At 36.2% G+C, this 27,094-nt stretch overlaps 1 protein-coding gene across 1 annotated transcript in view; it reads left to right on the forward strand.

The window, feature by feature from the left end:
- Nucleotides 1-27,094, forward strand: part of BAI3 (brain-specific angiogenesis inhibitor 3) — a 1,132,296-nt gene that overhangs the window by 1,035,179 nt on the left and 70,023 nt on the right. Inside the window, exons 19-24 of the mRNA XM_006899477.1 lie at nucleotides 2,628-2,778; nucleotides 5,470-5,539; nucleotides 11,723-11,789; nucleotides 14,345-14,430; nucleotides 22,247-22,345; nucleotides 22,658-22,829. Of these exons, the coding sequence (XP_006899539.1) occupies nucleotides 2,628-2,778; nucleotides 5,470-5,539; nucleotides 11,723-11,789; nucleotides 14,345-14,430; nucleotides 22,247-22,345; nucleotides 22,658-22,829 (645 nt within the window). The remainder of the gene's footprint in view (nucleotides 1-2,627; nucleotides 2,779-5,469; nucleotides 5,540-11,722; nucleotides 11,790-14,344; nucleotides 14,431-22,246; nucleotides 22,346-22,657; nucleotides 22,830-27,094) is intronic.

Here is a 27,094-nt window from a genome sequence, read left to right on the forward strand (position 1 = left end):
TCCTTTACCTACCCCTCCCTCCACCCATCAAACTGTGTGACTCTATTATTACCCCCCACCCATCCTCACCACTCTGCTTCCTCTTCCCCCTTGTTGTTGTTGTTGTTGTTATGTGCCATCGAGTTGTTTCCGACTCATAGCGACCCTATGCACAACAGCCCTAAACCCTGCTCTATCCTGCGCCAACCGCACCGCCTCTGACACACCCATCCCGATTACCCCAGTCACTGAATCAGTCCACCTCATAGAGGGTCTTCCCCTCCTGCGCTGTCCCTCCACCCTCCCAAGCCTCTGAAAACCCTATGCACAACAGAACCTTCCCCCTTAGATCCTAATATACATTTTACTACTTATCTATTCCTACAATAATGGTCTCATACAGTATTTGTCCTTATGGAACTGTGTGAGTTCACTTAGCATAAAGCTGTCCAGTCCCAATCAAGTTAGGTAGTAATTTTCAAAAACACTGCCCCTATGTACTGCGTAGTATTCCATCATGTAACTTGTACCATAATTTCTCAATCCGTTCAATTGTGGTTGGACATCAGTGCTTGCTGTATGTATGTATGTATGTATGTATTCTGTACTGGTTTACATACAAAGCTCATAAAGTTCATATACATTGTTTTTCACACTGGATCTTTTCCCTTCCCTTTATCCATCCCTCTCTCCACCCATCAAATTGTGTAATCCTAAAATTAATCCCTTTCCCTTCCTTGTATCCTAGTACCCCTACAGTAAGGGTCGTATACAGTATTTGTCTTTATGAGACTGAGTTAGTTCACTCAGCATATATTTCTATTGAAAGGACGTTTCCTTCTCTTTCTCCCATAGAGTAACTAGTGGACTCAAACGATCATCTCTGCAGTTAGAAGCTGAATTATTTAACTACTATTCCATAGTTGTCATTGTATATTGTCAAGTCAGAATAACTCAGAGCGGACCCTCCAGCAGGATTTCAGAGGCAGTTTACTCACACAGGAGATTACCCATTCCCCCACGCACACACCCAGTGAAGCAGTTGGTGGATTCAAACCACATGCTTTTAGAACGACAGTGCCGCTCCTTATCCCCAAACCACCAGAGTTCCCTGTTGTTGTTTGTGATTTAGTCAAAACCAACCCATAGCTGATGCTTCAGTGGATTTTCAGAGACAGTAAATCACGCAGGAAGAGACTGTCAATCCTTTTCTCTTGGGATGGCAGCAGTTTCTTACCACTAGGTCTCAGAGCTCTCTGCTAATTGCAGAAAAAATGAAGGTAACTTGAAGAAGGATACCATAGCCCGAAGTTGCTTTAAAACCATAATTTGTGCAGAAAGTGTTCAAGCAGTTCATGATTATATCATACTGAAAATTGTATTTAAAAGCATTAATTCAATATTAAATGATTTTAAAGGAAGATTGGTTCTATACTGCTTATCACTACAATCGGTAAGATAAACATGCAAGCATCATAAAGTTATTTTTACAGTATCAGAAGAGTTGAGAAGCTAAGTAAACACTGGAAATTTCAGCAGAATAAACAAGTAATGTGAGTAATTTGGGCCCCAAAATAAAGATTCTGGAACGATACCCTGCTTTAACAGTGGAGTGTAACAGAGGTGTTTGGGTAGGTCTGTGTTTTTGTTGGTTTTGCTTGTATTTCTTCTTTTAAGCTTTTTTGTTTGCTAATATAGCCCTACTATCTCTTTACTGCTTTTCTATTTTTAGACACAACACTCTGAATGTGACAAAAAAAATTACTTCTGTTACTGGTTCTAGCTTATAGAGGATTCTAACAATATTTACACAAAGAATTTTTCCCATTAGTGAAATAAGTAGTAGCTTTTACAGAAATGAAGCTACAGACCTTTTGTAGTCCTAAGTGCTAATGGTGACTGTATTCACCACGATTTAATGCCATAAAGAAAAGAGATCTATGAAATTGCAGCTGTAGACTGCCAGTGACTTGATTAGCTTTTCAAAATTATTTGATTAAGGTACACATTGCAGTGTAGCAATATATCAAGTCCTTTAAAATGAATTTATTATTCTTACAAAAGTCTCTTAACCAAACCTCATTGTATAACTTTCTGAGATACCTTGAACATTACACTTATATGAAAGGAAAGGAATAGTGGATTTTTTTTTCCTCTTGAAAAAACTATTGGGCTAGCAAATAGTCCCAGCTACAACCTAACAATGAAGAAAACAACAGCAACATAAAGGATTCTCACTTAAAAAGGAAGGTTATAAAGAATATCACCGAAATAATTATACAACTTGCCTGTAGTGTAAACCAGAAGAAGGGTCAATCCTATAGTTAAATCTCAAGGAAAAAAATTCAAGTAAATCTGTAAGTTTAATCTCTCTTAAAGTTAAATTGCAATCAGATTTCTCCTCATAGGGAAAAAAAATAAATGCACAAATGAAATAATAATTTTCTTTTTTGTAACATAGATACTGTGCCCTGCATAAAGATTCTGGTGTGTTTGTTTTTTTTAATTCTGAAATTTCTGCGTATACTTACTTTGTTACAGAGGTGAAGCAGCTAGATGAAATAAAGGTTACGTGCTGGAGATGAACATTCTACCAAGGACAAAGGGTTCCCTCTATATTCAGCGTGGATCTTTCTTTGTTTTCGCAGAGCATCTGTACAACTACCACTGCATTTTTGCACTTTTTCTTCCTGGCTTCATTCTGTTGGGTTTTGACTGAGGCGTGGCAGTCATATATGGCTGTAACTGGAAAAATTAGGACCCGGCTTATAAGGAAACGCTTTTTGTGCCTTGGGTGGGGTAAGTACATTAATATACACTTTTATGGTCTTCTTAAAACAACATTGGAAAGTTGTAATGTAAACCAATAGAGAACGATTATGCCCTGAATATTTTCTTTGGGTTGATTTGACATATGGAAGTGAAGGTTTATTTCTGAACATTCATTCATTGGTTCTAGGAAACTGAAGAAGAGCAAAGCATGAATGATTATAGAGTTAGTTGATGACTAATCACATCCAAATAATGCAAAATGAGATTGAAGTTTCTACAGGTGGAAAGGCAAATTATTCTCCAACAGTACTTTCTATTAATCAAAACATTCTCAAATGTATAGAGTCTAAAGCATGAGGGTTAATTTGATGTACAGTCCTACCAAGAAACCATTGAGGAAATTTTTCAGCAAGAATGAAAAAAAAATTCAAGACTAGAGGTTTTGTGAAAGGGAAAATATCATTGAAAGAATGAATGGAATCTCACCCCTGGCCCTGGGGTCCTCAAAGAAAAAAAAAAACACAGAATTGACATCATTAGGAAAAATTTCTCTCATGTTGCCTAGGAAATGGGCTTTTGGAAGTTGTATACATTTCAAATGGCCAATTCTAATGTGTAATTATTAGGAAGTATGATATTGGGGGAGGAAAGCAACATTTCATCATGTTTGCCATTGGGTTTTAAAAACTAGGGAATTTTAGACCAAAATAAATAGTACATGAAAACCTAATGAATTTGAAAGTCAAATGTTGGAGAAAACTTTCAAAATTGCAAGTACGTATATTTAATAAAATACCAGGATAATTCACCCTAGGTAATAGGCTCATGAACACTGTCCATTAGGTTTCATCAAGGATCTATTCTATCTGACTAGGGTAAAGTTGAAAGCGTTTAAGATAGAATTAGAGAGTGCATAGCTCTTTGACTTTCCCTAGGTTCTATGCCAAAGGTCTTTTAAAATGAAATTTATATTCAATCAGAAGAGCATTTTCTCAATTAATATCATAGATCCTTATAAAGAGTGCATATAATAAACACTGTTATTGAGGATGTATAAAGAATAATTGGCATCCACATTGTTTAACATTGTCATCAAATATCTTGAGACAGTAAGTCACATTTAGTCTCCAATAAAAGAGTCACTGAAAGCTAAACGGATGTTTCCTAACTACCAGAAACCCTGTAGGTAGACAGAAAAGTGGCATATAGTTTAGTTGAGATCATGAAGTGTGATGAACTAAGCTTCCTCCCCCCACCTTTAAATGTAAATTACATGGAAAGAGGAAGAGGAACCCTTCAATTATGGTCTTGCTGTGGTTGTTGGGTGCCATTAAATTGGTTGGTGCAACCAACTCATTGCTGACTCTAGGGGATTTTGGGATGCAGCATATTGCAAGGAAGAAAATTTCCCATCCTTCTGTGAAGCAGATGGTGGGAGAAATTATTTATTCCTGGTAAATTTGTACCAATTTTTTTATTAATTTTAATGAATATTTGCAGAGATTTTGGATTTCCATTCATTCACTGTTGCATTTTTCTTCCTGCCCACCCCTCTCCCCCCACTTCGCTCCTCTCTTTGAAAAGTAAAACAAAAATTCTTTCATTGGTATACGGTTTGAGACAGCGAGATTGGCACAGAATAGAATGGTGTTTAGGGCTCTTGTACATAGGGTTGCTATGAGTCACAAACAACTCGATGGCACATAACAACAACAACAACAATACAGTTTTTTTAAAAAAATTGACAAGTAACATTTGTTTAAAAATGTAGAATACCCCCTCCTCCTATACTCTCGGGTAGGTCTTTTCATTGACACTCATGAACAAATATAGTCACTAGACAAAGCTCAGAGGAAAGATACTAGCTGGAATGACAGGAAATGGTAGGAAGAAATAAGTAAGAGAGAGGAGACACACATGAATGGAAGAAACAACCAGAGCTTAAAAACTTTAAACAGCATACTTTAGATGAGCTCTATTCACTAACACACAAAAAGCCCCCTTGACTTTGAGTGAGGTAAGTGTAAAACATAAACTAAAAGGCATTGATTATATTAGAACTGATAGAAAGGTAATTGAAAAAGGGATTGGACTTTGCTTGGAGTTTTTATACTTAACATCCATGAAAAGAAACGGGCATGAGTCTGACCTTCTTTCAGGATTATTAAGAGAGAGTGAACAGTCTATCTAAATACAATCCCTTAGAACTCCCTAATCCCATTCCTATATACTTGTTATTACAAGTAAATCATGAAGAATTAACTGATAAGCTTTATTTTTTTCTGTTATGATTATAGCTTTATGTGGATCAATATGTGTATACTAAATGTTCCAGTTCTGTGATATTCGAGAACAGTTTTTTGCCTTTCTGATTTTAAAACTATTACTTTCCTTCATAACCATGTAAACCCCTAGGGAGAAAAACCCTTTAAAAGATATACTAAATCTCCGTTATTAGTTTCTTTTAAGCCATGTCAAACATGGTGGTAACCTAGCAACGTCAGAAAAGTGCACTGAGTTAAAAACCCAGCTGTCGCTCTCACGGTTTTTTTTTTACTTACTGAAAGCACTCATGTAATGGAAATATGCTTTATGAAGTGAGTCATGCAAAGGTAGTTATTCTTATTTAGGCACATGGAGATTGCCCTGGCTTTTTGTGGGTCCGTGTGCAAAAATGTTTACAGCCAAATGTAAAATGTGATGATGCTTTTCTTGCAGGTTTACCAGCATTAGTTGTGGCCACATCAGTAGGCTTCACCAGGACGAAAGGATATGGGACTGATCACTAGTAAGTCCATCCACAGTGATAAATCACATTGTCAACTAAGCAAATCATCAAATGGACTTTTTAGTCTTGATTGACATTGCTGGTATTTTGCATTTGGTCATAGAGTCATTAACTATGGTAGAAGTTGCATTAGCTTGGAATAATATAAGGTAGCTTAGATTCATAAAGGCCATGGAACAAACATTGCAGCATTCTTCAGAATCCTTGTTCACTTTCTTAATAAGATCAGTGTGTTTTACTTTTATCAGTAATTCCAATATTTACTTTAGATGTTTCATCTCAAATATATTTTAAAATGATATAGTTACCTTAAAGATATTGTGGTGATCTGAGCTTCTAACTTCATTTACAATAATGTGTATTGGCATCAAGAAACTGTTGTCATGTTAGTTCAGGTTTTGTTGCTGTGTTACAGTAATATATTCTGAAAATAATACAACAAGCAAATCAATAAGTTCCACATTAGAAAATGCCTGAGGTATGGAAGAAAATAGAATGGGTAGTGTGAATGACTTCATTCCACCTTAAAAGTGACTGTAATGCTGATAAATTTTATAAAAGAATTTAAATGCAAAGTTTCTATTTACTATTTCTTATTTTTTAAAAAAAATGCATTTTCAGATGCTGCTTCGTCTCTTTCAGGGTCAGGAAGCAATTGATAATGAGGAATGAAATGTAATCTTATTAGAGAAATAATTTCAAAGTATCATGTATATTTCGGTTTAATTGTCATCAGGAGTGAGGTATAAATCATTGCTAATTGCCTAGTATTGTAAATTAGGAATATGCAGAGATATCATTTTATCTGCTCATCAAAAAAAAACTTCCAAAGAATTTAAAGAAACTAGCTTAATTACAGCACTTGCTTTCATTATGTGGTCAAATTATATAAAAATGTCTGATACCACACATTGAATAATAGTGGTTATTACAGGACCGCTATGTTTTAAGTTATTACTGTTTCTCAATATCATGGTTATTTTCACATAAATCAGATATTGAAAAATCACTATTGGAACTAAAAATTATTGTAAAAGATAAAGTTCCTACTTTAAAGATCTAATTAAAGCCTAATACAATACAAAGAGTTGTGGTTAAGTGCAATTGAGTTGAGTATGACTCATAGCAACCCTATGAACAACAGACATGAAACTTGTCTTCTGTTGTGCCACCCTCATCCTCTCCCATACATTTGAGCCCATTTGTTGCAATCACTGTGTAAATCCACCTCTTCAAGGTCTTCCTCTCTCCCATCAACCCTCCACTTTTTCAAGCTTCATATTTTTCCCCCCAAGGAAGTCTTTTATAACAACATGTCCAAAATATGCAGGCAAAGCCTCATCAACCTTGCCTCCTTAAAAAACCCATGGCCTGATTCAGATACACTTTGGTGTTCAGAATGACATCATTGCTCTTCAGTATTTTTTTAAGACAATTTCCTTACAGTGGATTTGCCCAAAGCATTATGTCTCCTGATTTCCTGACTGCTTGTTGATTGTTGATCTAAAAAAGATTGAATCATTGCAAGTTTCAATTCTTTCTCCATCTGTCATGATGTTGCATATTGGTCCCATGTTCAGAAAGTTACTGTCTTATGTTGAGATGTAATACATATTGTTAGCTGTAATCTTTGATCTTCTGTAGCATGTGTTTAAGGTCCTCCTTATTTTCAGTAAGCCAAGTTTTTTATGACACTTCCTCCAATCCTGATGCTACATTCTTTTTCAGAGTCCAGCCTCACTAATTATTTGCCCAGTGTAGATTGAATAGGTATGGAGAAAGTATACAACCCTGATGCATGACTGCCTTGATTTTAAACCATATAGTGTTTCCTTGTTCCATTTAGACAGTAGTTTATGGGTCTAGGTATAGATTTCATGAGTACCATCAAGTGTTTTGAGATTCCCATTCTTCTCAACGTTATTCACAGTTTGATTTGATCTACACAGTTAAATAATAGCATAGATAGACTTTCTTTTGGCGTGCTCTGCACTCAGCCAAGAACCATCCAACATCAGCAATGACATCTTTGAGGCCACAGCCTCTTCTAAACCTCTGTTGAACTACTGACAGTTTTCTGCCAAGATATTATTTTAGCTGCTTTTGGAAGATTTTCAGCAATATTTTACTTACATGTGATATTAATGATAGTGTTCAATAATTTCCACATACTTTTGGATTGTCTTTCTTGGTAATAGCAACAAATATGGGTCTCTTCTAGTCAGTCAGCCAGGCAACTGTCCTCCAGATTTTCTGCTTTGACTGGTAAGCACCTCCAGAGTTATAGTTGTGAGTTGAATTGTGTCAACGGACATCCCATCTATTTCTGGTGCCTTGTTTTTCTGGTGAGTGTCTCCAATGCAGATTGAACTTCTGTTCTTCCATTATTATCATTGACTCTTGTTCATATGGTGCTTCCTGATATTTTTCAGTGTTGACTGTTTCTTTATGATATGATGACTCTGTGTATTCCTCCCATCTGCTTTTGATCTTCCTGGATCATTCAAGTTTGCCCATGGCATCTCTCAGTATTGCAACTTGAGGCTTGAATTTGTTTTTTAGTTCTTTTAGCTTGATAAATGCCAATCAAATTCTTCCCTTTTCATTCTCTGACTTCAGTTCTTTGCACTTTGTGTTATCATACTTTGTTTTCTCAGCCTGTCCTCAAAATATTCTTTAGAATTATTTAATTAGCTATTTCTTCCCTTTGTCTTGTTTTCACAGTACTCTAACATCATTTTTATTTTATTCTGACATCTATTGGGGTTTTCTTTCTCATCTCTCTTTATAATGATCTTTTACTCCCTTTATGGATGATATCTTTGATGTTCTTCTGGTCTTTGACCTTGGTGTTCAATGCCTCAAATCTGTTCTTGAGATGAGTCTTTTTTTTTTTGAGATGAGTCTTAAATTCAACTGTGATAGACTCAAGGTCATATTTTGGTTTCTGTGAGTTTGTTTTAATCTTCTTCAGCCTCAATATGAGCTTAGATTAATTATCAATTAATTAATTAATGATCTGTTCCACGGTCAGCACCTGGTCTGGTTTTGACTGCTGATGTTGAACTTCTCTAATGATTCCTTCTACAGATGTAGTCAGTCTGATTCCTGTGCGGTCTGTCAGGTGAGGTCAATGCATAAAGTCATCTTTTGTGTTTGTTTAAAAAAAGTATTTGAGTAAATAATGTGCAAAATTCAATAATTTGCTCTTCCGGCTTATTTCTGTCACAAGTCTGTACTTTCCATCTACCATTCCTTCCTCCTTGTTTCCAATTTTTGCATTCCAGTCACCAGTTACCATTAGCACATCTTGATTGCCTATTTGGTCAATTTCAACTGCAAAATTTAGTAAAAATCCTCAATTTATGCCTCTTTGGCTCTAATTGATGGTGCATATATTTGAATAATAGTTTTGTTAACCAATATTCCTTATATGCATATGAATAGTATTCTGTCTCTCACAAAATTACACTTTTGGATAGTCCTTAGAACCGTCCTTTTGATTTTAAATGAAACAACATTTTTTTCTTAGATATTAATTCCTGGCATAGTAGATCATATAATTGTCTGATTCAAAGTAGCCACGTAAATTGCAATGAAGAATGAAGAGGATGCTACATGCCCATCAGGGCCAGAGATTCTCGTACAGCCAGAACTACAAGAGAGTAGCAGCAGCCAAAGCAGAGAGCAAGAGACCTGGCATGAGATGGGGCTGACCTTGGGACTTACATCCCACAGTATCTGAGCTAAAAGCCTTTGTTAAAGTTTATTTGAGAACTGAGTGGGAGGGGGAACTATAATTGACAGAACCACAAGGCTGAAGCCCAAGGTGCCTGTGAGCATGCTTTTGAATCTATCCTGACTGATTGTATCTGCTACCAAACTGAATTATAACCTTTGACTTTCCTAAAATATAAAACAAAACAAAACCCCAAGCAAACAGCAACAAAGTGGCCCATGCCAGGTCATCTCAGTTCACTAATGCCTAGAATGTTATCTTCATACATTACATTTCATTTTCAACATCTTCCAAATTTCCTACATTCATACTTTTACATTCCATGTCCCAGTTATTACTGATGTTTACAGATGTTTCCCCTCATATTTCAGTGACTTCCCATCTGAGTTTTATCTCTAAAGTTGTTTTTACCCATGCTTCTCTGTTGTTCCTAGGGTATTCAAAGGTCTGTTGTTTGGTAAGTGGACAACTATTCCTGCTTCCTAGTCTGTCTTAATCTATAAGCTCTGTTGCAACTTGTCCACTAAAAGTGATCCTTCTGGTATTTGACACACCAGTGGCACAGCTTCCAGCATCATAGCAAACCATAAGCTGTACCAGCACAGCAGATTGACAGACAAGTGCTATACTAATAAGAGCAAACAATAAACTAGCAAGCATATACACACCTAGTTACAATGTAATTGTTGTTACTGTGTGTCATTGTGTCACCATAGCTGATCTTCCAGCAGGTTTTTATAGGCAATAAATCACATGGCAAGAGATTGCCCATCCTCCTGTGGAGTACCTGATGAATTTGAGCCACATGCAGCATGCAAATCCATTCCTAATATAATTAACTGATAAGTGTTGTACCTCTTAACAGTATACCATAAAAACAATCAGATGTACAGACATCATGGTGCAAGACACTCCTTTCTGGTCCCAAATGAGGCCCATAGTAGCACAGCAGGAAGCTATCCTCGATGTGGGTATTTGGTCCACACAGTAACTCAGCTAAGTCTTTGGTGCTGGAGATTGGCACGAGCCAGCACAGGCCTGTGATGGGACTGCCATCCTTGATGCCCATAAGAATCTGCTCCACTGCCTTCCCTCTGTGCTACATACAAAGAGTAATACACATAAATTTGAAGATTAACACAGACATAATATAGTAGAAACTTAGTGGCAATCCCAGAGACACCAAACTAAAGTGGTCTATCAGACAAAGGGAGTTCTTTCCAGTTATTTTATAGAAAACAAGTATTGCGTATTTCAGAAAGCGGTATCAATAGTAATGTTTTATCTATCCACTATTTTGACAAAGAGAAATAATTAAATTCTGTCTACACATACACTCCCATTTGTGTATATAGTTACATGTTTGTGTGTGCATGTGTACATAGAGGTACTAGGTGAAATTTTTAAATGTCATTTATGTAGAATAACATTTACTCTATGCAGTGTATAATTCTTTCAGTGCTGATAAATTATACAGTTATTCAACCCCATATTGAACAGACCTGGAAGAGTGATGTGTTTTTTGTTCTTCTAAGAGTGGAACACAAATTTTAGGAACAGAAATATTTGAAAGGATTAAATGCCAAAATATAGGTGCATGAAATGATGGGTGAGAAGCTTGCGCTCAGAAGTAATTAAATGGTCCCTTACCATTTCGTCGTATTGACTTCCTAGGTGGTGCATGCACAGATATGCCACCTTGTAGTGCCCACATTTACCAAACCCTGTGCCTTCTTCCCTCCTCTGTGCTGTGACTGAGTGAATGCTTTCATTCCAATGGGTTAGCACCCCTCTAGGTGGCTTTAGTAATTGGTACAAACACTTACTGCTGCGCTTACTTTTCTTCAAACTTCATCATTAGTTCATTTTCAGCGCAGCTTCTTGCCACTAGGCCACCAGAACTCCCCAGTAGTCTGGAGAAAATATAAAATTAGAGGAAAATGAGCATGCAAATTGAAAATTCTCCATTCCTTCCTATAATGGTTTTTAAACCAATTTCTCCCAATAACTCAGTTGGCTAAAGGAAGGACAGGTAAATAGCCCATCCAAGACTTTGGAAACATGCTGTTCTTGCTTAAAAGCATATTTGAAAACTTCCACAGTGGTTATAAAACAGCATTTTATAAAACTTAACAAATAGTCACCTTTGGACCGAAAGGTAAATACAGATTCTGACTTCAAGCATAATTTGTCTAAAATGTGTTAACTGCTTAAAAGAGCTTTAAAAAAAATTTCTTTTTAGTGAGAACTAGGCATTGCTCACTGATGAAGTGTTTCTCATTCTAGCCTTTTCCACTTGTACTTTTTTGTTTATTTGGTTTTAGTTTCAAATCCTGTAAATAGACCAAAATTCCAAAGCTAAATATATAAGTTATTTGTAACCCATTTCAGTGGTTTGATAATTATCACTAATTTTTGTTAGTTTTGATCTAATGTTATTTCAGCTGCTGGCTCTCTCTTGAAGGCGGACTTCTCTATGCTTTTGTCGGACCTGCAGCCGCTGTTGTCCTGGTAAACATAAAAATCAACTTACTTTGTTTTCTTAGTGAAGAGAGGCATATCTTTATTTCAACTAGAACAACAGTTTCAGAAGTGTTGTATTTGTTGTGCAGAAATTTTAACATTCAATGACCTATAACTTTGATTTGAATTTCAATTGTTATCCAGTCCTTGGTTACTCTAATATATTCTTTCTTTGAATACTGAAGAATATTAATCTTGGGAGTGTGGGATTTCTTATTCCGTAATTTCCAATTTATGAAAAAGAAGTTTCAAGGGGTTATTCAAGTTTGAGTAAACTTGAAAAAAATCCTTCCCCTGTGAAGTGTATTATTATAAAAAATGCTCATCTATATAGTCTGTGCCATTGTGACTTCACGAGAGATTTCTTCACGACTTCCAGTATCAGATACTTATAAAAAAGCAAGTAAATAATTAAATGTCAGTTTCTCAACCTTAGCACTGCTGGCATTGGGGGGGCTTTCTTGAGCAGTGTAAGATGCTTAGCAGCATCCTGGCTGCCACCTCTATTTGCTAGTCACACTGTCTAGTTGTAACAATACAAAGTATCCCTAACCATTGCCCAATGTCCACTGGCAGTCCCCATGATCCCCTAGGAAGATTCACTGCCAGATTTTACACTAAAAGATTTACTTTTCTCCTTTTCAATCATAATACAAATCCCTTAACATTTTAAATTATAGTAACATTTAAAATATCTTACCAAAAAAGGCTTTTGCCTCTGAATTTTGCAGATTTTACCTGTCCAATAAATCTTTGAATAAGGGAGGAACAAAATTATCTGCATTAAATACAAGGATCAAAGAGGCCATGCAATTAGATTTCTAATTGGAGAATTGTCCTTTGGCTCCTTAAATGATTCATTAAATAAATTAGAAGCTAGAGACATCTTCTTAAAACTCTGATAGGTAGAATTTTTTCTTTCAAGTTTGTTCTCCCTGCTCTGAACATTAAGAAGCAGAGAAAACCATATGTGGTTCACAATTAAAAGCAAAAACCAGAAACCATCTAAGCAAGAGTTTTAGAAAAAAATACTGAAAAAAAATAAGTTCTGTTAAACATCTGCAGCACTGAATTTTTAGTTAATAAATTAAATCTGGTCCTAAAGCCACTAGGCTGCTGTACATCTAACTCTAAAATCAAGAGAAGAAGACAAAGAATATGTATATAATTGAATAAAAAAAGTAAGGTCTTTGGAGGAGTGATATATCCCCTCATGTTCAAGTTTGTAGATTAACAGAATCTATGGTATACACAATTTCTCTTAGTTCAAAAACAAATACCGTTTTCTCTTGATTAACTATATTCTTCAGGAAGCAAACTTTGAAAACTGGCACTGGCTAAATCCTACCTAATGGATATTTTGGCTTGCCCTTCTATTAACAGTGAAACAATTTTCACCTATGTTTTTTTCATCTGGCCAGAGTGCATTGGTGGCCGAATTGCCCCTTTTCCTAAGTAGTCTCCTTGCTTAATTTAAAAGAGATTTGTGTGAAGTTATATTCATAAGACAAAGGCTTCTCTGTTTGCATTTGGAAGCACCAAGATCGTATTGCCCACCAATCTCAAAGGGAAAATGGCAAGAAAGACAAAAGAAGGGGACATTTTCCAGAGAATACCTTGGTTTCAACATTAGACTGGATTCCTTTGTCATGTAGTACGGGGAAGGCTAGGAGACTATAGATCTACACCATATTAAGATGCTGCAAATAGATATAGGTCACAGCTATCTCTACAGAATTTTCATGATTCCATCTGAGAAAGAAAAAAATATATGTGATTTAAGTTCAGCTGTATTATGCAAAATAAACCCTTTTAAGTAGGAGTGCGAATCTTAGAAAGTGATGAGACGAGAAGTAGTCAGAAGAACACATTGTTAAAAAGATGTTCATGTACATTTTGTACAGAAATCAAGTGATCTGAATAGGTTTTTCCTTCTATCTAAAAAAAAATAGTGTGCTTCATTAAAATGCTCCCTCCTCAACACACACACACACACACACACACACACACACGAATGAGAGATAGCAAATAGCCACAATGCATGGAATTTAGGCATTTATAGGAATACTTAGGAATTTAGGCATTGTATTCCTCTCTGTTGGGCACAAGGACACATTATTAACACCATTGGCTTCCAGAGTTAACTCTACTCTCAAAAATAAAGAATCTTTTGATAATCACACATAGGATAAAACTAATTTAGCCAAATGATTTTATTCAGGGGTGACTAGAGAGAAAGAAGAATGTCAAAGTGGCATAGTGTCACTTAAGAGCTAGACAAATAAAGGTTAATTTCCCCTTCATTAAATGCAAACCCTGGAAATGAATGTTCTTAAAATTTGAGAGTAGTATACCACTGTTAGATTGTTCCTTATTCCTTTATGCATTTGCAAAGTATTTCCAAAGGTTTTCATGTGGCTACAGTTATGAGTATGTGAATTCATGGTGGTTTAAAAAAAACCCCAAAATCCACAATGGTTTAAAATAGGGACCTAATTCCCTTCAGTATCATTGAAAGGTCAACCTTTGTTTCTGTTTGACAGGTCAACATGGTGATTGGCATTTTGGTTTTTAATAAACTTGTTTCCAGAGATGGGATCCTAGATAAAAAGCTCAAACACAGAGCCGGGTAAGCTGCAATTGGTGGATTTTGAAGATTCTTTATCAGTCAATCCCATATACCAATTCCAGATCTTCATTGGTTGTATTCGACTGTGCATTACATTTTGTTCTAGATATACCAGTTTCTCTGGTAGATTTAGTTATCCAAAGATTTCCTTTGCACTATTCTGAAGCAATGTGACAAAACAAACAAACAAAAGCCCCCAAAACAAAAACGAAAAACAATAACAAACACACACACACACACACACACACACACACACACAATTTAAAAGAGCAAAACAGATCATTAATAAAATCTGGGTTGATCTGTACAAATTGGCTTCTTTCATGATAAGAATAAATGTAAAGACTAGCCTTAAAATAGCTGTCCTTCAGTACCCAGTGATGTTATAGTTTTGATCAGAAGGACAGCAGGGTAGAATGAACACAATTGTATTTGACAATACTAACAGGGACGGGTAAACCTATACAGAACTTAAATACTGGGTTGTTTTTTTTTTTCTTTTATTAATTGGATATATCGGCAAAATTCTACACCTAGATTTCTCACTTATCAAATACTATGCTTGTCACAGTGAATGACAGTGACATAGAATGAATCATGATGGCATTTTCTCAATAACTTGCTAGAAAGCATTGTGTGTAATTTTCACTTGCACATTTTCCCCAGTTACAAAATTTAGGAAAGCCTTTCTCTTGATTTTACTGTTATTGTAATGCCATCATGCCTGTTACAGTGAAGACAATTCATACTCAGACTGATAGGATTTTTTATGTACCTCATCAGCTTATTTAAATATCTAGTAAACTAACTGAAGTAAGGAACCCTGTGGCAGACAGAGTCCGTTTGCAGGGAGTTGCAGTGACAAAGGCTGCAAATCTCTGGCTGTTCAAATCCACCAGCAGCTCTGAGGTAGAAGGATAGACACTCATCTCCCATTACGTTTAAGGTAATTAAATTGTAATTGCAATTTAATGCCTTGGAAATCCAATTGGAGGAAATTTTGCATGCAATATCAATGCTTTTTGTTTTCCCTTTATATCTTCTCCTAAGAAAATGTTGGAGCTTTCTCCTTTCTGCTAAATTTTACATTATCCAAAACTTACCCTAAAATTGTTCTCTTTCCTTTAAATACTATAGTATTACTTAATAATCAGTCTTTGATTACCTATTGGTGAGAATTAAAAATGTTCAGCATGTTCTTATAATTCTGCTTAACAATTTAGATTATAAAATGGGAAGCTCTTATTGGTGAGGCATTGCCCTGCCAACTCACAGGCATGCGATTTGAACACACCATCTGCCCGATGAGAGAAAGACGGACCGTGTCCTTCCATATGATTTACTGCCTCTGGAGGGTCACTGATGAGTCAATTCTGACCTGACAATAATAACAACACTGTGATAAAATAGTCTAGGTATTTTCCATTTTTAAAACATTGACTTTTGTCTTCCTGAAGTCCTTAAGGACGCTCTGGTAACATAGTGCATAAAGAGTTCAGCTGCATACCCAAAGGTGGCACCTCTCTGACAGTTCTGATCCACCACCATTTATTTCTCTGTGGGAGAAAGATGGGCCATCTCCTCCTGTACAATTTCTAGCCTTAGAAAACCTGCCGGAGGGTCTACTGTGAGTCTCTTCTGACGAGCTGTTTTGAGTGTCTTAATTTTCTGTACTAGTTTACCACTCAATCTCCCAACTGTGATCCATGCTTTTTAAATTACTTCTTTCTAGATTAATTATGTAAGAATAAACTATAAAGTACTGATATAAAATCACAGCTCTGCTACTAGGGACATAAATGTGTGTCTATGAATATATACATACATGTCTTGAGGTTTTAGTGGTTAGAATAAAAAGTCAAACAAGGCTATGCTCAATATCCAATTCTGAAATTTAGTAGAGTGTGTCTTTGGGTATGTTATTTAATCTTCTTGACTCAATCTTCTCACTTGTAAAACAGAATAAAGGCTCTTACCTAACAGAGTATATGAAATATGATATAGATAAAGAATTCACCAGAGAATCTGGAAAATAGCAAGCACTCACTAACATATGACAACTATTCCTCTGACGAGTGAAATGAGGAAGCCACTGCAGACAAGTTATTTTTAAAGATCCGTGCCTCCTCTATCAATCAAGGGCCCGAGAGTCTACTAACTGTGACACTTAGGTCAGAAAGGAAATGAGATCATCAGGATGGGTATAATGCTGAAGGTATATTAAATATGCAATCAGTATTTTTTTCTTATGTAACTATTTTATAAGCAATGCCTAGATATGCTTTATGCATATCTTTATAAGATAGGAGAAATAACAGTCCCATTGTATACGACCTTAGAAATTATTTGAAACTCTATGAACTTTGATAAACTATGATTGTTACAGAAAAGCTTCAGGCCTTTTGTTCATAAGGTCACTATGAGTCGTGCTCAACTTGATGGCAATCAAGGACATTTAAAAAGACACAGTAACTATCTTAAAACAACAAGATATAAAAGTATTATTCTTAGAAGTTGCATACATTATAGTGACAAAACTGAGTCAAACTGGTTTTTTTTTGTTTAAAGTCTGTGGTTTTTTTTATTTAAAGGCTATAGCTAGAGAAACAGAACTGTTGTTACTAAATGTATAAGAGAAGGATCCTGGCTCCTGTTTAAAATTGAAAATATCTACTCACGAATTAATATAGCTACTTTTGTATGAAGACATTTGACTGTGTGGATCACAACAAACAATGGCTAACATGGAGAACTATGAGAATCCCAGAACACTTAATTGTTCTCCAATAAAATATATACCTAGATCAAATAGCTGTGTCTAAATACAGCAGGGGAACACTGGATGGTTTAAAATCAGCAAGGGTGTGTAGCAGGAATATATACTTTCTCCATGCTTATTGAATCTATTTGATGAGCACATAATTGGTGAAGCTGGACTCTGAGAGGCATATGGCATCAGGATTGGAGGAAGATTCATCAACAACCTGTGTTACACAGATGACACAACTTTCCTTGCTGCAAGTGAGGAGCGTTTGAAGCATGTGTTGCTTTGCAACATGATCATTCAGTGTTTATTACATCTCAACCTCAAGAAAGTCAATGGTATTTACCACTGGTCTAGTAGGCAACATCATAATAGATGGAGAAAGAATCGAAGTTGTCGATTATTTCATATTACTGGATCAACAATCAACAACACCCTTGAGGTCAGCAGTCAGATCAGGAGACATATTTCATTGGACATTTCTGCTCTGCAAAATAATGAATAGCAGTGGTGTCAGGTGCACCAAATTCAGGCCATCACTTTTCCATCACTGGCTACACATCTGAAAACTGGACAATTTCTAAGGATGATAAAAGAAGAATTTATGCCTTTGAGTTATAGTATTGGAGAAGAGCACTGAATATCCCATGGACTGTCAAAAGAACAGAGAGATAAGTCTTGGAGAAGGTACAACCCAAGTACTCCTTGGGGGCAAGGATGGCAAAGCTCAATCTCACAGACTTTGGGTATGTTGCTAGGAGAGGCTATTCCTTGGAAAATAACATCATACTTGGAAAACTGGAGGATCAACAAAACAGAGGAAGACCCTCCACAAGGTGGATTGATATAATGACTACAGCAACAGGCTTAAGGGTGTCAAAGATGATGAGGCCTGTGTTCGTAGGGCTGCTAGGATTTTTACTTGATTCAGTGGCATGTAACCACCACCACAACAGCTTTTTACTTTTAAATATTTTAATTAGTAAGTATAAATAGATTAAAATATTCTCTTTGCTCCTAAGAGCTATTAAAGGATTTTTTTAGAAACAATTAATATTTGGAGATAATTTTAATGTACTGAGAAACAGTGAGGATAGTAATAAAGAAAATAGAAAGAGAATATATGATTGATTTAACAGCCTCCCCAATTATAGAGATTAACCATAGCAGGGATTTTTTTCTTTAATATCTCAAAACAAACTCAGCACCATTAAGTCAGAGCATACTCATGGCTGACTTCCAGCAAGCTTCTCAGAGATTGGAAATTGCACATAGAAGGAAATTTTACTTTTTCCTTTAAAGCAGCTGGTAGATTCAAAAGCCCGGCCCCAAAGATCATAACTCCCTTTAAAAATATGTATATTATATTTATAAACACCCACACACATAAACATTTCTTTCGATATTATGTTTCTTGTTTAATCAAGCAACAAGCAAAGAAGTTTCTCGCTCCATTACTCCATTATTTGGCTCCCTTTCTTCCTTTAATAACTTTTTATTAGAAACTGTAAGACATATATTTTGTGCTCAATAAACATTTACAAAGGAATGAGAAAATGAAAGAATATTTCATAAACAACGCACTAACAAGTACTTAACTGCCAAACAATATTGAATTTTTTGACATGTAAACATATTTCCTGGGAGAAATTTATTATTTTCTATAAATACTTTTAGAGAAATGATTATTATAAAACTAAAATGGTGGTGTCTTTTTTAGAAAATCTTAACTAGAATATTTCAGCAGAGACATTTTCTTATCTGCAGTTCTTGTAGCCCAGTGGTAAGAATCTGAGCTACCATCCCAAAGGCACAAGGTTTGAATCACCTGTTGCTCTATGGGAGAAAGCTAAGCAATCTCCTTTCATGGGATTTAATGCCTCTGAAAACCTGCTTAAGGGTCAGCTATGAGTTACTTCAGCTCTATGGTACACCACCAAATTTCCTCACAAATGCTTTATAGTCTTAGAAGCCCAATGGACTCATGAGTCTGACATGGAGGTGATGAGAAAGAGATGGAGAGACAAAAAAGGCATGTGGGGGGAGTGAGTGGGGACGAGAGAGAGAACTGTTTTAAGTGGCTTTATCTTATCTATATGAAATGAGAAAACTAAAATACTAGAGTCTTTAAAAATGTCAGATTTTTTTTTCCAGTGGGAAAAAACTTTCTGGGTAAGTTTTTATATTAAGACAGACCAAACCTACCAGCATTATACAGTATTTAGAGTCCTTAATCATACTTACCGATTAGCATCGCTGATTTCTTTTGAGATTTTTATTGTTCAAAGAAAATAAAACTAGGGGGAAACCTACAACCTTCAGAACAATGAACGTTGTTATTACCTGGTGCTCTGGTTGATGTTGTGTACACATTAACTTGTGGACAATTTAATATAGTCTTTAAAAAAAAAAACAACAGAAAAAAAACCCCAAAAACTATTTAAGATAACCAACTCATAAGTGACCCTCCCTCCAGAGGCTGTAATTCACCAGGGAGGAAATTGCCTGTCTTTCTCCTGCAGAGCAGCTGGTGGATTTGAATTGCCTGCCTTCGGGATGGCAGCTCAGCTCCTTATCCACTAGACACCTGGCCTTCCTTTTTAACTATTAGCACTTTTTATTTTAGACTTGTAGAACTTCCTCTTTATAAAAGAGGTAATATTTTAGTTTTTATTTGATTCACTCAACATAGTGCACAATCTCCAATAAGTGTTCTTTATATTGTGTTAAATTTAATAGGGTGATCATAGAAACTAGAAAAAAAATATATTCGATCTATCTTGGTGACCGATGCTGATAACAGCGTGTTAATATTATTGAGTACCATATGGTCAGAACTGATCCATTGCTGACCCGCCAGTGGGCTTTCAAAGGCAGTTCATCACACAGAAGGGAATTGCCCATCCTGCTCCCTTGGAGCAGCTGGTGGTCTTGAACCATGTACCTTCAGGATTGTAATGCAACTCCTTGCCACTAGGCAGCTTTCAATAAATTATCTCTAACCTCTCATCTCAAATAAAGAGACATTAGCATTAAAAAGATTGATTTAAAAACTACAGAAAATCATATCAAAAAATTATATAATAATGAAGCCTCAAGACTTTATTCTCTAAATATGCATTTTTACATACAAAACTAGAAAAAATATGTTAATTTGTATTTGAGAACATGGATGTTAATAAAGGTTTCAGAGCTTATTGTTGCTAAAAAAATAAAATATTGATTTAAGATATATTTTCAGGAAAACCTGTACTTGCATTAAATCCATCTTCAGACTCAAAAGTACTTACAATTAAACTTTAAATTCATTATGCAATTAAAATGATTTTCTAGTTGTCCTTGACTATTGACTTTCTAATTTTGTTTCAAAGCTGAGAGCCAAATCCTTTTAAAATGGAGAAATATAGCCAAATCTGTATTTGAAGTATAAACCCGAAAGAGCCTATTTTCTGACAGAAAGAGAACAATACATGGGCTAAAACAAATCCATTGCCACTGAGTTGATTGCAACTCATAACAATGCTATGAGAATAATTGGCATTTTTTAATATGATTATTGTTATTGTGATTATGGTGGTGGTGTTCTTGTATACTGTCAAATCAGAACTGACCCATAGCGCCAGAGAGTTTTCAGAGGCAATAACTCTCATGGGAGGAAATTGCCCATCCTTCTCCCAAGGAATAGCAGGTGGATTTAAATTGTGTGCCTCTAGGATTACATAAAATTTAGTAACATTGAAGAAACTAAAAATATCATGGTGTTCGACCCTGTGTTGAAAAATGCAGATGTTTCAAATATATTATTACGTCCGCTGAGATATTCATGAACTAATCTGGATAAACTATTCTGAAAGTTTGGATACTCATGGGTGATATATATGCCCTAGGTTGGAATATTGAGGCCATGTTCCTCACCCCTACACTTGACTCTGAAAGTGTGGATTTTTCTCATGGGCTTTTACTTAATAATCTATTTATTAATAGCTCCTAAGATTTAATATCCTATCCAAGCATCTTTCATAAATGAGTACATTTCAGAAAAAAACAAACATTATAAATAATAAAAACATCTGACAATTCCCTTTCTTTTACCATTTTTATTTTACATATAAAGCATCATTCTAATACTTTATAAAACTAATATGGTCAGATTTACCATGTACTAACCGATGAGACAAGCACACTATGGGACATTATTTTAAGGTGTTTTGAATTTTGATTAAATAATTTCTTATGTGTTTTTTATTCTCCTAAGAGTATTGTGTTTCTATAAAATAGTACTTTTGATGAATTCTTTAAGTAGAATGTATAAGGATTTTCTGTATAGTGTGACTTGACTTATAAAATGTAGTAGTTTGAATTTGAACTATTTCAAATGAGGTTACCTGCAAAAGCCTATGAATCAGAGTACAACATGTAAATTCTATGAGATTTGAGTTTATCACAAAATTTTCAGAAAGAGTATTTTGATTGTGGCAATTCTGTTTAATGTGTTTATTGAAGCAGAAACTTTTATTATTAACTAATAAGTCATCAGATTTCATCTACCCTTATATTCAGATCATCCTAAAACATGGATAATACCTTGATGCTATAAGAAATTTCAAGATTTAAGATGGGTCTTTTGTTGAGACAGAAGCTACATATATCTTTTTGAGATGTGATTCTGAAATATAAGTCATATTTCAGAAGATTTAAAGAATATGTTACTGAAAAACCTTGAATACAGGTGTTGGGTTATCACAGGTCTGAATAAAGGGTTTTCACTATATGTCTACACAAGCACGTGCTTATGTTTAACTCAGCAAATTTAGCAATGACCATCTACAGACAAAGGGCCGTCTATGGTGTAAACGATGGAAATATCTTTTACATTCAAGGAAGGCCTGTATTATCAAAAGGTAAATGCCACAGAAATAAAATGCAGTGTATATTGTCTTTCTACTTATTTTTCTGCATGAAATCGTATTTAAAAGCTAACTTGCAGCAGCAACTTTTTTTGGTGACAATTCAATATTTTGTTCTTTTTGTGGGTGTTCTGTTTGTTTGCAGTCAGATGAGTGAACCTCATAGCGGTTTGACGCTCAAATGTGCCAAGTGTGGAGTAGTTTCAACAACAGCTTTGTCAGCCACCACCGCCAGTAACGCCATGTTAGTCCCAATCATTTACATCTTCTTGTTACAAATCTTTTACAGTGCATGTGAGAAAATACTATGATTAAAAAATATGATAATGTGTTTGCTAATACTAGCCACTGAGAGCATACTAAAGTATTTCTTATTAGCAACTATGTAATTATTTTGGTATAGTCTATTTCAAAAAAGAAAACTCTCAAATGTTATCTGTGGTTTCCAAGTTAATGGTCTTGGTCCACATTAAAAATGCTTTGTTGACTGACTGGGGTTTTGGTGATTAACTGGGACGTGGTGTGCAGATACGCAATGTTTTCTGTCTCTCTACAGGGCATCTCTCTGGAGCTCTTGTGTGGTGTTGCCCCTTCTGGCCCTGACATGGATGTCTGCGGTTCTGGCCATGACAGATAAACGGTCCATATTATTTCAAATACTGTTTGCTGTGTTTGATTCACTGCAAGGTTTTGTAATCGTTATGGTGCACTGCATTCTTCGGAGGGAGGTAAGAAATACAATTCCTGTGAGAGTGATGATTCTTGGGAGGGTCCTTTCCTTGCTAACAAATACAGTCTTTTATTTTAAAGTCTTAAAGGAAATTTCCTAGGAAGATAGTAATTGAGGAGTCAAAGATGAAAGGAAGCATGAAGGAATAGTTCATAAGAGTCTCTAGACAGATGGGTGGGGAATTTTAAAAGGGCAAATATGTCCTCAGTTGCCAAGAACCAAGGAGAAGAGATTAAAGAGACACTATTGGAAGGAGCTTTGGTGGCATAGTGGCTAAATATTTGATGGGTGACAAAGATTTATAGTTTGAAATCACTAGCTCAGCAGGAGAAAGAAGAGGCAATGTGCTTTCATGGGGATTACAGTCTTGGAAATTCTATGAGGCAGTTTTACCCTGTTTTTATAGGATTACTGTGAGTTAGAATCACATCTTTAAGAGCAGATTTGGATTATTGTTTCATTTTATGAAGGAACAATTGGTATAAGCAGATCTGTTTTAGGAACAACTCCATGGTGGATGAGAGTGTTGTTAGTTGTTGTTGAGTCAATTCTGACTCATGTTGACCCCGTGTACATAGAGAAGGACTGTTCCATAGGGTTTTTAAGGCTATGACCCTTCAGAAGTAGACTCCCAAGCCTGGTTTCTGATGTGCCCCTGGCTGTGTCTGAACTGCCAACCTTTCAGCTCATAGTAGAGTATTAGTAGACACAGCTTGTCTGTGTTACCAACTTTACCAATTATTAATTTTTACAAAATTGTTAATGCTTAGAAAAGAAGAAAAAGGTCTCTATTGGGACATGAGGGAAATGTTTGTCCCCAAGAACTGGTTGGTGTTGTTTTTGTTGAGTTAGAACTGCCTTGTAGCTGATCCTCCAGTGGATTTTCAGAGACAGTAAATCGTTTGAGAGGAGATTGCCCATATTTCTACCATGGAGGAGCTGGTTGATTTGAACCTCGTGTCTTTGGGTTAGCAGTGCAATTCCTTACCATTAAGCCACATGTAACTTGGAAGCAAGAGTGGCATCCACTTGCTGAATAACATGCTTCCAGAAACTCTATGAACTTTGATAAATGTCGATAGTTGAAGAGGGGCTTCTGGCCTTCTTTGTTCATAGGGTCACTATGAGTCGTGCTCAACTTGAAGGCAATCAACAACAACAACAGCAAGCCTCATGTAATAATCATCCTCTTTCAGGTCATGGCTGAGAGTTATTGTCAATAGTGAGGGAAGGAAGCCGTCTTCCATCAGTAGCAACACCAAACAGTAACAGATCCATCCAGAACACTGATGGATTCCAGGCTTGAGTTGTTTAGGGATAAAATACTGCTTTTCAACCTGTGTTAAAATTATTCTGAGGACTTGCAAGCAATGATATAGTGTTTAAAAGGTTTATGAGTAATTTTAGCATTTACCATTGGGATGAGTAGTGACTAAAACACATGCTGACACATTGCCATGTTAGTGATTTTGATAAAACTGTTTACTCTGTCATTTTGCATTATCTGCCTGCTGTGAGAATTTTATTATGATGTGTACACTGCAAAAAAAATACATGTGTACTTGAGTATACACCAAAATTGTTTTACAGTGATGGGTGAGTGCAATCAAAAGCTTTTATTTGATTTACCAGAGGAGGAAGAACAATGTGTCTGAGCTGCTTTGGTAAGATAGAGATGTCAGAAATAAGACATTGTGGCTCTGAGAACATTAGATGCTGAAAAGAGTTGACGAGTAAATTCAAATTTCAAAGTGGAATATTGCATAATTTCAAAACTTTGTTAATATAGTAAACAACAACCATTCATTACTCTCCCCTCATCATAAATTTCTACCGAGAATTCCAGCAATAAAAATCTTCCAGGTATCAAAACCTTTACAGGTCTACTTATAATCACTTACGGGGCTCTGATGACATAGTGGTTGAGTGTGAGGCTACTAACGGAAAAGCCAGAAGCTTGAACCCACCAATAATGTTGCAGTCAGCATTTATAAAGATGTACGGCCTTGGAAATATGTATGTATAAATATAAATATGTCTAAGTATGGAGTGACTCTACTCTGTTCTACTGAGTTGTTAGGAGTCAGAGTAACTTAGCAGCAATAGGCTATAGCTGTCATTTGTTGTTGCTATGTGATGACGAATTGGAACCAACTCATAGCTGACCCTCTAGCAGATTTTCAGAGACAGTAAATCATACAGGAGGAGATGCCCATCCTGCTCCCATGGAGCAGTTGTTGGATTTAAATAACAAACTAATCGGTTGGCTGTGCAGCTCCTTATCCACCAAGCACCTAGTTTTTGTTGTCTGTTGTATACCATCGAGTTGTCACTGACCCATAGCGGACCCTCCGGCTGGTTTTCAGAGGCAGTTAATTGCACGGGAGGAGATTGCCTATCCTTCTGCGGAGCAGCTGGAGGCCTTGTCGTAGCCCTCAATTTCGTCTCTGAGGACCGATTTTATTAAAGTGGCCCATGTGGTTTCTCAGTGGGTAATCTTTCAGAAGTGACCCTCCATCAGGCTCTTGAGGTTGTAAGTCACAGCGGGAGGAAATTGATGCCTCTTCTGAGGCACCCGTAGTGTGCACCCAAACCTCTCCAATCATTTAGCTAACAGCTTGGCATTAATTTTGTACCATCAGGGACTCTGTAGACTAAGAAATAGACGTCTTCTATTGTTAATACATTTAAAACTCTCTGCCATCATATCGACTCAACCCTATAGTGATTATTTAGTTGCCAACGTTGTAAATCTTGATGGAAAGAGATTCTCTTTCTCCCTATGAGTGACTGGATTCAAACTATCACTCTTTTGGTGAAATAGCCTCAGATATTATGCAATATGACATCAGAGCTTCTTCTAACACACTTAGGAAACAAAATTATTTCAAATAAGTAGGAATGGCATCCACTTCCTAAATAACATGCTTCTGGAAACTCCATGAACTTTGATAAATGTCGATAGTTGTAGAGGGGCTTCAGGCCTTTTGTTCATAGGGTCACTATGAGTCATGTTCGACTCGAAGGGAATCAACAACAGACACATCATGCATTTTTTTAATAATTAAAAAGGAACCACTGTGGATTTTAAGCAAGATATTTGTTATAATTACATTGTTGCTATGTACCACTGAGTCAGAACAAACCTATAGCTGACCCTCCAGGGTTTTCAGAGGCAATAGACTGCACCAGAGGAATTACTCCATATTCACCCATGGAACAGCTGATGGATATAAGCTGTGTTCTTTTGGTTTGACAGTACAACTCCTTACAACTTAGCCACCAAAACTCCCTCTACCAACATTATTGTTGTTGTTAGGTGTCCTTGAGTTGAGTACAACTCATTGTGGCCCTATGAACAACAGATATGAACCCTATCCTAGCCTATGTTATCCTCACAGTCTCTGCCACACTTAAGCTCACTGCTGCAGTCATTGTGTTAACCAATCTAGTTAAAGGTATTCCTCTCCATCATCATCCCTCCACCTTTTCAAGAATGATGTTCTTCTCTAAGTAATAACATCTCCTAGTAGCATACCCAGGGAGCTCCGGTGGCCTAAAGGGGAAAAGCTGCATTGCAATTCCAAAGGCCACAGTTCAAAGCCACTAGCTGCTTCGTAGGAGAAGGATGAGAAGTCTCCTCCCATGCAATTAACTTCCTCTGAAAATTGGCAAAAGAGTTAGCTATGCGTCAGCTCTGACTATATGGTACACAACAACAACAACGATAGTAAAATACCCAAAGTATGTGAGATTAAACTTCATCTCTTTGACTCCAAAGAGCACTCTGGCTGCACCTTCTCCAAGACAAACCTGTTTGTTCTTTTGGCAGTCCATGGGATCTTCAACACTCCTCTGAGATCACAATTCAAAGATATCAACTATTTTTCTGTCATCTTTAGTCATTGTTCAACTCTTAGAAGCATAGGGAGAGATTGAAAAGACCATGGCCTGAATCAGGCACACCTTCGGCCTCAAACTGCTTTTTAATAATTTAGAGAGGTCCCTGGGTACAGATTTGATCTCCTAATTGCTAATAATACAAAGTGTATTGATAATGGATCCAAGTAAGATGAAGTCATTGGCATTCTCAATATTTTCTCTATTATATTATGCCATGGTCTTTGCAATCACTTCTTATGCGTCAGAGAGTTGGACAATGACTAGGGAAGATAGAAGGAGAATTTATGCCTTTGAGCTGTGGTTCTGGAGAAGAGTATTGAATGTACCATCGACTGCTAAGAAAACAAACAGGTTCATCCT

The sequence above is a fragment of the Elephantulus edwardii genome, unplaced genomic scaffold, assembly GCF_000299155.1.
Source record: "Elephantulus edwardii isolate Elephantulus edwardi_28Jun2011 unplaced genomic scaffold, EleEdw1.0 scaffold00258, whole genome shotgun sequence".
NCBI classification, from domain to species: domain Eukaryota; kingdom Metazoa; phylum Chordata; class Mammalia; order Macroscelidea; family Macroscelididae; genus Elephantulus; species Elephantulus edwardii.